Here is a 12,918-nt window from a genome sequence, read left to right as displayed (position 1 = left end):
GCACTGAGTTGGCTCTCCCCCAAAGCGCTGTGGAAGAGGGGCAGAACCGGTCATACCCCGAAACACCGCAGGCGCAACAACAGGTGTCGGGGTAGACTCTGGCGCAACAACCGGAGCGGCAGTAGGAGCGAGCCCAGGAGCGACAACCGACCCATCGGCAACGGGAGCGAAATGAGCCGTGCGTTCAAGCAGGGTTTGCAACGCCACAGCGAACCGACCCAACAGGTGATCCTGCTGATCAAGTCTGGCAACCAGCGTGGGTAGCGAGGATGGCCCTGTACCGTCAGAATTCATGGCTTGGTCCTAATGTCACGGAACCATGAACCAGACGTACAACAAGAGATAAGTGAAAATAGAAGGCTTTATTGAAAATAAAGCTGTAAAGCAAAAGTCCAAACGGATGGTGAAACCGAGCAGAGTCTTTGCGAAGCCAGAGGTCAGGAACCAGAAGGGTAGTCAGACGAAGCCAGGATCAGGAACCAGCAGGGTAGTCAGACGAAGCCAGGATCAGGAACCAGCCGGGTAGTCAGACAAAGCCAGGATCAGGAACCAGAAGCAGCAGCAGTCTTAGAAGCATGTGAACACAAGAGGACCAAGCAAGGAACTGAAGCCACAGACCTCCTATATATATGAGCTAGGCATCCAGCTCCTCCCAGGGGAAGGAGGAGCCGCAGGGTGGAAGGCTACAAGAAACCCAGGACCCAAGATGGCCGCCAGCACATGTCAAACGAAGGAGAGCAGCAAGCAGGTAAGACCATGACAATCCCATACAGTGAATGGCTCAATAAATAAAAAAAATCAAGATTACCTTTTTGCTATTTTTGGTTGTTTCAGCTCCGGGAAAAAAAAATAATTGTCATGTTCTGATGAAGGTCTTCACCAACCTCTAGAACATCTCAAGCAAACAAACATAAGGTGCAGCTCACAGCTTTATTCTACCTCACAGTGCATTGGTGATACAGCTATGGAGGCATCTTAGAGTCTGGCTGTGAGCTGGTTTCTAGCACTGTTCAGACCCTGTTCACACACCAAGGGTAGTTGAGTGATAGGACCCCATGCTTGCTGAGACACCGTGACGTGGTACATGAGGGGCTCCGCTATGTTCCTGACTGGAACATATTGGCAAAGTTCTCCGCTTTTAACATCGGCTTGAGATATTAGCAGGTATTGTGAGTTGCGCATCATTTTGGAGCATTTTTTGCAGCGATTTGTGTATGTATATATTTTTTCATCTGCACAATGTATCATTTTGTGTAAGATGTTCTTGTGGTGCATGTGTTCCGCCCCGGCATCCTCCATTGTACGCATTTTTTGCTGGGTATATGGGTCTGCGGACCGCATGTGGAGGAATTGCTCCCCCGGTTATAGTCACGCTACAGTGTCTGGGTTTGGAGCATTTCCACCAGTTTAGGCTACTTTTTTCAGTGAGTTTTTATCATTATGTGTATGGAATGTGCCACTTCATTTGTTGGTAACATTCTTTTGCGCCTGGTAGCTTCTGTGTCACATGGTCTGTTTTGGGTGTGGCTCACAGCTTTATTCTACCTCAGTGCATTGGTGATACCACTATGGAGGCATGTGAGAGTCTGGCTGTGAGTTGGTTTCTAGCACTATTCAGACCCTGTTCACACACCACAGGTAGTTGAGTGGTAGGACCCCATGCGTGCTGAGACACCGTGACGTGGTGCATGAGGAGCTCCGATTTGTTCCTGACTGAAAGATATTGGCAAAGTTCTCAGCTTTTAACATCGGTTTGAGGAATTAGCTAGTATTGTCAGTTGCGTATCATTTTGGTGCATTTTTTGCAGTGATTTGACCAAACCCAAACCAAGACATTAACGCCACGCAAACCAGGAGACAGAGAGGGGAAAGCAAGGAAGAAACGTCAAAACACACAGGCAGTCGTTACTACGCGTCGCCAAAGGCAACCAGCCTACACTGAATCCACCGAAGCCAGTATGCCAGAGCACAAACATGAGCAACACAGCAAGCCATGTCACAGTGAACCACAGTGTGATAAAATTGATCAACAAGTCATACACACACCAAAATAGTATCAATGAAAAATACAGCCCGCCTTCAAAAAATTAGATCTAACACAGCTCCATGAACATAAATATAAAAAAGTAATTTTTTTGATGTAAAAACAAAAACCCATAAAACTATGGTGGGGTTGCATTTTTTTCCAATTTCAACATATTTAGAATTTTTGTCCAGCTTTCTTCTATGTTGCATGGAATATTAAATGGTGTCATTAACAATAGTACCTTTCAGCAGAAAACAAGCCCTCATATAGCTATGTGAACAAAAAAATAAAACAGTTATGGCTTCTGGAACCCAAAAGTAAAAAACGAGCAGCTATTCCAATTTTATCACATAAATTCAATATAATTAGTGATGAACAAATCGACTTCAGCTGCTTCATCCAAAGTCGATTTGCATAAAATTTTGTTGTAATACTGTACGGAGCAGGAGTGTCTTGGCTCCGATGAGCCAAAGTTATTACTTTGTGAAGTCTTGCAAGACTTCGCGTATTAACTTTGTGAATTAATTATTACTGTAAAAAACCTTGATACTGAATTTAGGTTTGGTTTCAAGTGGTACTAGAAAAGTGGAAGATTGAAAAAAATCGCATCCCACAGTGAAATCTGCTATACAGGTGAAACCCCAAAAATTTGAATATCGTGCAAAAGTCCATTTATTTCATTAATGCAGCTTAAAATTAGAGTTTTGTGAAAAAGGTTCAATATTCTAGGCTCAAAGTGTCACACTCTAGTCAGCAAATTAATCCATACCCCCTGAGCAAAGGGTACCTCAAAATTGAGACTTTGGGGTTTCATAAGCTTTAAGCCATAATCATCCAAATTATACCAAATAAAGGCTTGAAATATCTCTCTTTGCATGTAATGAGTCTATCTCATATGTTAGTTTTAGTGTTGAGCGCGAATATTCTAAAAGCAAATTTTTAGCGCGAATATCACCACTTCGAGAATTCACGAATATAGTGCTATATATATTCGTAATGACGAATTTAGGTGATCATCCCTCCCTTCTTCTAGCTTGTGGGCCAATGAGAAGGCTTTGTCACAGCTTAGCAACATCCCTAGCAACCAATAGGAAAGTTGCCTACACCTTACTATATAAGAACCTCCCCAGCAGCTATTTTCTAAAGTTTATTGCAGTTATGAAAGAGACAGCAGTGTCATTGCTGTGCTCTGCGCTTTGTTTGAATTACATTAGAACGTTAACTTATACAGTGCCTTGCAAAAGTATTCACTCCCCTTAACTTTTTTTGCATTTTGGTGCCTCACAACCTGGAACTAACATGGATTGTTTGAGGATTTGCATCATTTAATTTACAGAACTTGCGCACAACATTTTTTAATTTATTTTTATTGTGAAGCAAAAAACAAATATGACAAAATAACAGAAAAAGTCAATGTGCATAACTATTAACCCCCCTAAAGTCAATACTTTGTAGAGCCACCTTTTGAGGCAATCACAGCTCCAAGTCGTTTTGGATAAGTCTCTATGAGCTTGCCACATCTTACCACTGGGATTTTTGCCCATTCCTCCTTGCAAAACTGCTCCAGCTCCTTCAGATTGGATGGTTTGTGCTTGTGAACAGCAATCTTTAAGTCTGACCACAGATTTTCTATTGGATTGAGATCTGGGCTTTGACTAGGCCATTTCAACGCATTTACATGTTCCCCCTTAAACCACTCAAGTGTTGCTTTAGCAGTGTGTTTGGGGTTATTGTCCTGCTGAAAGTTCACTCTCCTTGCCTCAAATCACGCACAGAGTGGTACAGGTTTTGCTCAAGAATATCCCTATATTTAGCACCATCCATTTTTCCCTTAACTCTGACCAGTTTCACAGTCCCGGCTGCTGAAAACATCCCCACAGCATGATGCTGCCACCACCATGTTTCACTGTGGGGATGGTGTTCTTTGGGTGATGTGATGTGTTGGGTTTGCACCAGACATAGCGTTTTCTTTGATGGCCGAAAAGTTCAATTTTGGTCTCATCAGACCAGAGCACCTTCCTCCATACATTTTGGGAGTCTCCCACATGCCTTTTCACAAACTCACAACGAGCCTTTTTGTTTTTTGCTGAAAGTAATGGCTTTTTTCTGGCAACTCTGCCATAAAGCTCAACTCTATAGAGCGTACGGCTTATTGTCGTCCTATGTACAGATACTCCAGTCTCTGCTGTGGAACTTTGCAGCTCCTCCAGGGTTACCTTAGGTCTCTGTTCTGCCTCTCTGATTAATGCCCTCCTTGCCCGGTCCGTGAGTTTTAGTGGGCGGCCGTCTCTTGGCAGGTTTGCTGTTGTGCCATGTTCTTTCCATTTGGTTATGATAGATTTGATGGTGCTCCTGGGGATCATCAAAGATTTGGATATTTTTTTATAACCTAACCCTGACTTGTACTTCTCAACAACATTGTCCCTTACTTATTTAGAGAGTTCCTTGGTCTTCATGGCAGTGTTTGGTTAGTGATGCCTCTTGCTTAGGTGTTGCAGCTTCTGGGGCCTTTCAAAAAAGGTGTGTATATGTAATGACAGATCATGTGACACTTAGATTGCACATAGGTGGACATCATTTCACTAATTATGTGACTTCTGAAGGTAATTGGTTGCACCAGAGCTTTTTATGGGCTTCCTAACAAAGCGGGTGAATACATACGCACATGCCAATTTTCTGTTTTCTATTTCTAAACAATAGTTTTATTTATATATTTTTCTCATTTCTCTTCACCAACTTAGACTATTGTGTTCTGATCAATCACATAAAAATCAGATTAACAAAATATTGAACTTAAGGCTGTAATGTACCAAAATATGAAAAAAGTCAATGGGGTGAATACTTTTGCAAGGCACTGTATATATAATTCTGATAGTTAGGGGGAGATAGTCAGTGTAGGTTAGATTGATCTATAGTGTAGCTGATAGGTTCCAGTGCAGGGTTTTAGGCAGTGTAATAGGTTCTGCTGTCCATACATACATGATACAGACATAGTGCTGTGATGTCACAAGTTGCACGTATTGCAAAAAAAATATGCTTATCATTAATTGCCGAACATTCGCAAGCGCAAATATATTGGAGCATTCTATCTGCATATAAAGCTATTCTAATGTTCTGCCGTACCAACCATTTTCTACAGTCTCAGGAAACTTATACCAGCTTGAAAAATGTAGCATAAGTGACCCATGCCGGTATTTCATGCGCATTACACGAATAATACATTGCAATCAAGAATATAATCTCGAATTCGCAAATATATGGCGAATATTCTACAAAATATTCACGAAATATCGCAAATTCGAATATTGCCCCTGCCGCTCATCACTAGTTTCACCTTTTAAGTTGCATTACTGAAATAAATGAACTTTTCACGATATTCAAATTTTTCGAGTTTCACCTTTACATCGACATGTAGCACACATGGATTATGATGTGGATTTGTATCAGATGTTGCTATCCAAGCAGGGCACAATGTAGAGCAGCAATTCTCCCCTATGTGGCCATACCTTGTTAGCCCTGTATCTGTGTATCCATCACATGACTAGGACTAGATTTTTATCCACTGCTGAATGACTGCAAACAGAGATCCTGAACATAGTGACTAGAGATGAGTGAAGCTTAGAAAAGCACGGCCAATTAGCCTGTAGCTGCCTTTCATTTAATAATGAAGACTGCACTGTATAGTCCTTCTTCATTGTTAATGGCCGGGCAGCACCTTAAAACAGGAGCTTTTGCTGGTATGGGGTTTAGCTGGCTAGGTGGGGGCACAATATGTATATTATTGCTGTTCTTGCCTGCAATCTCCTGCAGGTTATTTGACAGTAAACACTGAATATTAATCAGCTCTGGCATACCCACTTCTCTAACCCCAACGCTCTTCTGCCCTACAGGTGGCAGCCCTTGTTCTGCCATCTGCTTTTCCTTCTCTTCGACATCATATAATATCGATAAGAATATGTCATCAGGAACATCCAGTTCCTCCTCTCTCTGCATCTTGCTGACTTTTCTAGGACATGGGGACCAAGAAGGATGATTTGGAAAAAGTAAAGCCAGCAAAAGACAAGGATGGTCATCATTAAGGCTACTTTCACACTTGCGTTCAGAGCGGGTCCGTCTGGTATCTGCACAGACGGATCCGCTCCTATTATGCAAACGCTTAGATCCGTTCAGAACGGATCCGTTTGCATTACCATGAACAAAAAAAAAATAAAAGTTTTTTTTTTTTTGTTCATGATAATGCAAACAGATCCGTTTTGACTTTACATTGAAAGTCAATGGGGGACGGATCCGTTTGAAAATTGAGCCATACTGTGTCAACTTCAAACGGATCCGTCCCTATTGACTTACATTGTAAGTCTGGACGGATCCGCTTGCCTCCGCACGGCCAGGCAGACACCCGAACGCTGCAAGCAGCGTTCAGGTGTCCGCTTGCTGAGCGGAGCGGAGGCTGAACGCTGGCAGACTGATGCATTCTGAGCGGATCCGCATCCACTGAGAATGCATTAGGGCTGGACGGCTGCGTTCGGTGCCGCTTGTGAGCCCCTTCAAACGGAGCTCACGAGCGGACACCTGAACGCAGGTGTGAAAGTAGCCTAAGACCTAGCCCACCTAAGGGGTGCAGCCCGAACGGTATTGGTTGGCACACTGGCAGTGGAATAATAAAGGCTTCCATCTTATTGGTATTGAACTAGTTTACTGCTGATGTAGGAAAAAGTAAATGTAGGAATAAATAAAACTGATGCAGCATAAGTCTCTCTGCACTCTCCCTGCACTCTTCCTCTACACTGTTCCTGGTGCATGAGCTCTTGCCACATTTCTCCCTATGCTCAGCTCATAGAGGAGACAATTTGAGATGAGGGTTTTATAGGGCTAGGATTATCACAGGTTATGGCTATCTGCGGATTCGCTGGCTGCACGGCATTATGGGTGATCTTGTGCAGCTGCCATTTTAGAAAAAACTGATACCACAGAGCACGGGGAAATTTTGATTCGTTGTGAATCAAAGTTTTCCTAAATTTCAGATGGAATTCTGCTTCCAATGCTTCGCTTCACTTAACACAAACAAAATACCCCTTTAAGTTAATTCAGGAGGTTCAGAAATGACCCCAGTTGTGGAAGGCCAAATACCTAGTAATGTAACACTACTTTAGCATAAGCACTAGAGATTTGAAGTGTAACGCTTCCATAGCCATTAGTAATAATAAGCACTTTGTTTCTTAGTTAGAAGGTACCCCCTGTTCCCCCATCATAAGTTTTTCCTAGGGGCAACTTCTGCGGTAAACTTTTCGTACCGAATACGCTGTCAAGCAAAGGCGTGCTCAACTCGGCCGAACATGCATGTGTTCTCAATAGGGAGAGGGGTAAGCTGCTGTCAGACATATCTGGTGATGGGTTATTTCCTTTGGAAACAAAGGATTTGGCATGTTCAAATTTAACATTATCAACCCTTCTTTCTACTGACAGAGAATCTAGACACATTAGATGATCACCTGTCCTGACAGTATTTGTAGGCTTGGTCAATGTTCATGGTATAGTGCCTGTCTGACTTTCAATGTAACTATTCCAAAGGGTGATGATAAGAAACATGGTAGGCCATTAATTTGACTAGAAGAGTTCTTAGAAGGTTTTAGGATTTTTTTTCTAGTTAAAAAGTGGGAGAATGGACAATGCTGTGAAGAAACTATTGAGACCTACTAAGTGTTTAAAACATCCATAATATAGGACAAAGTCCCCTCCCAAACATACAACAAAAATTACTTTCAGTTAATTAAACACAAGGGGATAACCAACTGATGAATGTGGGTCCGACCGCTCAGACCCCCATTCTCTGGATCAGTAAGGGTCCCAGCAGTCAGACTCCCATGAATCAAGTGGGTTATCTGCTATCCTGTGGATAGGTTATAGCTTTCATACATGACCCAACCCAATTGAATATGAAACTGATGGCATTTTGCGGGATATTTAATGTTAGAGAATTGAAGCTAGACTATTGAATGCTAACCATTGCTAATGGACATAAAATGATTTTATATTTGTTTCATTCTCAGTGTTCAGAATTTTTTAAAGCAGTTTTTATTGAATTCAATGAAATAGATTTAAGGTCATAAACTCTACATAATAAAATAACTTGGCATATATTTTAACAACATTTCTTTTGCTCAATATACGGTAGCCTGGTGGATTTGTCAGAGTAATTGGAATTTATATGTGTTTTCAGCATTGTTCACTATTGAATTGTAAAAGCTGCCAAATCTACTCACTGGTATCCCAGCAATTCCCGGTGGACCAATTTGTCCTCGATCTCCCTAGGACACAAATAATATACACAATCCTGTTTAGCAATCCAGAGCATGCCTTATTTATGAAACAAGAGAGACAAATGATATATTTATGGCTCAAAGAACAGCAGTTTGTCTTATACATTTTGTCAATGCTTAGTCAAGAATATAATTCATTAGCTAATCCAGCTGACACTTCTAATCTCTCCAGTCTGAATCCTCCATTATGCCTTTGTTCTACAGATATGTAAACATTAGTGCATGAGGTTAAGAGAACCTCAGGGGAATGAATGTGCTGAATTAATTCTACATGCCAAACCGTAGCCTTGCAGAATATGTGCTCCATTAAATATAGACTAGTACAGTAGTAAATAGGCTCTGTATAGTATAAGTTAAAATATAATGTATTAAACAACTAGGTGTCAAGTATTTGTCTTTAAGAATCCCTTGGGTAACAATGTGTGGCTTTAGGGATGGCTTCAGGAAAAAATGTCTGATTATACTAGCAATTCTTATTTTAGTTTGCGTTTGTTGTGAATATGAATGAGAGTGTCAGCCTATATACATAACTCTATTTCTCTCCATGTTCCAAAAGAAATGAGGCAGCATTCCAGATTCTTTGGGGATAAAAATAAAATTACTTTTATTCACCCATTTAGCATTTCAGCCCTGCTCAATGGGGCCTTTCTCAATGCCACATGGGTGAATAAAAGAAATCTCATATTTGTTTCACCACGGAATCTATCTCTCTGCCTGCCTGTCATTTATCTATCAATCCATCATTTGTATGTCTATCTACAGTATTATCTATGTCTGTGTAATCTATTTATCTATCTACATGTCTATCTGGCAAAGTGTAAACTATGTGCACAAAACATTGTTACACAATTTATTTTATGGTAAACTAAGCAACACAATTTTTTAATGGAATGTGTTTTGATTAATTAGAGCTTCAGAAATCTTAGGAATCTACATGATGGCACCACAGGAATAACGTAGTATCACATTCCAACTATTGATATAAATGGGTGACCATGTAAGCCAGGTCTGCTGGAGTGAAGCCATTCTTTGTTAGCAGCTTTTGCTAACTGAGGGTGTTCCAAGCAGTTAACTTCCTTATATACTATAGATATGCCCTATAGGCACATGAAATGGAATTGCCTTGTCTAACCTCAAAATGTAACATTTTGCATGTTTAATAATACATAAAAAAGTTGTTTGATTATCGAGTTGTATGTATAACTATGGACATAAAGCAGCAGTATTCTGGTTATGACATCTACCTTCACATTGAATACAATGTTGAATATACATTCTGTCATTCCTGTCAAACCTAAAAACTTCATCCTGATTTGATTAGAGCATTATACATCCCTATGTTCTGGTGTACAGTTAAGTCATCTAATTGAACCATTTTTCTACGGTTATTTGCCGGTGCTGTCTACCATCTCTCAGGAGACATCCAGCAAGCATTCTAATGACCTATCTACTGTTCTTCACTGAATTCATGAAACATGTTGACTAGATGTGAAGTTCACTTCATTTTGATAAATCTGTAGCTCTAACACATATTCTAATCTTATCTGACAGAGCTTCTTGATGATTTTATCAATTTTGGTTCAGTGCTTTGGTCGTGACTGAGAAATTGTTTAGTGGCCTTACTTTGAGATTTACCACTATTTGCAACTTTAGCTAACATTACTTTTTGACTTGTTTTTATCATAACAGTTTGTATGTGTATGTGAGTATGTTAGTTTTAGGTATTTATAAGTATACTGAATTTGACAATCACACACTGTATGAATATGCTCTCCTCCAAAATATGAGAGTATGTGATGAATATCATATGCAAAGATATGCATGTCCATTTTGCAAACAAAATAGACATGCACACATACAGATCTGTTTCATGTATACATATATACACAAGACAGAAGAAAGCATTGAATGAATATTTGCATGGAATAACTTTTTGCAGGTTTCTTAGGTCTTTTCAATGGTTAAATCTCAGTAGTCGTATTTCACCTTACTTAAAAACATTAACATCTAGTGTTTACATATGTATAATGATCGATTCACTCTCATGTATAATTGTACCTATCCATCTGTTTGCATCAAAGTCATCAAAGCTTGCAGGTAATTTGCATGCATAGGCCATATGAGGTTGTAATATGATTATGGAAATATGGAAATCAGATACTGCTTTAACTCTGCTTTGTAAAATGAAAAGATAGTTGTTTTAGGTTTCGATGATATAAACTACAGTATGGCAGCATCAATTACTATACAAATGGGCACAGACACCACTAAGACTTCTTTGAATATAAAGGAACATGTCACTTTTACTGAAAAACTGCAAGAAACTTGCAGGCAATAATAATGTAGAACAAGGAAAAATTCTCCTACCTTCTCCCCGGGGAGACCTTCAAGTCCTGGCAGTCCCATCGGCCCAGGCTCGCCCTAGAAAAAAAAAGGATCTTTACAGCATAACCTGCATTACATTATACCACACACATAAAGAAGACTTTACATTTACAAGATACCTAATAAATCTGCTATTTTTGTGTATATATAATTTAAGCATCCGCAGGTCACTCTTTTTTGGTGTAGTTAGAGAAGCCTTAGTGACAGTTTTAATTATCCTCCTACATATTTATTTCACAATAAAAACTTAAGAAAGGTTATCTGAAGCAAAATATAATTGCTGTAAAAGTTCTATTTTCTGATACTGCATCTGCAGTTCCCAAATTTATGGGCCCAAGCAACAACACCACTGAATAATTTTTACATTGGTCTAATAAAAGGTACCAAACGTATAAAGGATGCACTTTCCTTCTGGACAAATAGGTATAATAAAACACAGTAATAATGCAGTGTTAAAATACTACATTACCCAAAGCGTAGGATAAGAGGGCATCAAAGTTGCTTGAATTATGATGTGAACACATGCACCTCCAGACAGGGAATATAGAAAAGGCTATGAAGCGTGAATTCATTTTTATCTCTAGCTAAGCAAAGCAATCGTTTAGGGCTAATTTTTCCTATTTATTTTCTCATGAAAATATAGTAAAGTTAAATCAAGTCTACAAGACTCCTGCTTGTAAGTAAAATGGGAAGAATTTTTAGTCGATATAAACATACAATTAGGATCATTTTAGAAGAATATAAAGGAGTTGTGTATTCTGTTTAACACCTAATTTATTTCAGATGGCTTAGAAATTTAGAGGCACGGCTGGTAATAAAATAATGGCTGGTAAACCCGATTCTGGATGGACATCTTGTTAATATGGTTACTGGTTACCATAACTTTTTTTGATTTGGCTATTTATTAGCATTTCCCTAAAAGTTATATTTTAAATTCTTACTAGTCATGAACTTACCAGAGTGATAATTGGGCATTTTTCACCTTACTGGCATTTAAATACTACTATTGGAACACTAAATGGAGTAAATTTAGAATAACTGCTAGGTCAGCTAAATATATGGTGATGCCAAATCTATTCATGAAACATGGGTCATTACTGAATATGAACTGTTGGATTACAAATAAAAGTGTACAAAAGGTCCCTGAAGAACGACTTTCAGTGCAAGAGTAGTTGCATGTATTCATAGTTTAGATTCTCAGTAACCTGAGTTTGACTAACAAATTAATTTCATACATCTAAATGGGGCCTTATGCAGAAGTACAGACTTTTTCAATGGTTTGCGTTTTGTTGACAGTTTGCGGTCAGAAAAACTTCTGCAACAAATGTCTATGGCATCCATTGCAAATCTATTTCTATAAAAGAAGATATGTGGAATGTCTTCGTAAACAGAGCAATTCAGTTAGTAAGTGAATATACTGGGAATTTGATGTACAGTACCTATACATGAGCTACATGATCCAATTTTACATGTGTAGGGTGGTTGTGCACTATACCATAAGTGACCAGGTATGTTATAAGTATAACTGGTATTAGTTTATCAGGTTTCATTGCTGCCACTTCACATTCACCCTGTTTTAGTTGACCCCATTTCCTTTGATGGGCCAGGTGTGTTACTATGGCTTGGGCATTATTACAACTTACCCTTTCCTGTTCTCTCATTTTTTATTCTGATGTGTTGTAAGGGGAATTGCGCTTATACCTTCATCTTTTGTTCCGAGTCTACCATATAATTTTGATTCTACCAGAAAACTGGATATATTCATTTATCTTTTGTTTTGAGTCCACCTATGAGGAATAGATGCTGCAGGCAATGAATTGAAAAATGAATTTGACGCGTCAATGCAATATTATTGACTTAAAGGGGTTGTCTCACTTGAGCAAATGGTGTTTATCAAGTAGACAAGGCACTTATTAATTTATTGTGATTGTCCATATTGCCTCCAATGCTGGCTTGATTAATTTTTCCATCACATTATACACTGCTCGTTTCCAGGGGTTATGACCACCCATGTCATGCCCCACTCTGACGATGTGCGGAGGTCGGCCAGGATTGCAGCACGAGTTTAGTGTTTGTTTTGGAGTCGTGCTGGATCCGCCCCTCATCAGGTGCACTGGGTGGAGTCATTAGTTTAAATAGCTCCTCTGCCAAGTGCCCTGAGCGGATTATATTCATTATTGTGATCTTGGA

The 12,918-nt window shown here is 39.6% G+C and overlaps 1 protein-coding gene across 1 annotated transcript in view; it reads right to left on the bottom strand.

The window, feature by feature from the left end:
• The window catches only part of LOC120998109 (collagen alpha-1(XIX) chain-like), a 378,018-nt gene that overhangs the window by 172,688 nt on the left and 192,412 nt on the right, over nt 1–12,918 (bottom strand). Inside the window, exons 17-18 of the mRNA XM_040428629.1 lie at nt 10,711–10,764; nt 8,287–8,331 (exon numbers count right to left, since the gene is read on the bottom strand). Coding sequence (XP_040284563.1) covers nt 8,287–8,331; nt 10,711–10,764 — 99 coding nt within the window. The remainder of the gene's footprint in view (nt 1–8,286; nt 8,332–10,710; nt 10,765–12,918) is intronic.

The sequence above is a fragment of the Bufo bufo genome, chromosome 4, assembly GCF_905171765.1.
Source record: "Bufo bufo chromosome 4, aBufBuf1.1, whole genome shotgun sequence".
Classification (NCBI taxonomy): domain Eukaryota; kingdom Metazoa; phylum Chordata; class Amphibia; order Anura; family Bufonidae; genus Bufo; species Bufo bufo.
This window is presented reverse-complemented; position numbering and strand designations above follow the sequence as displayed.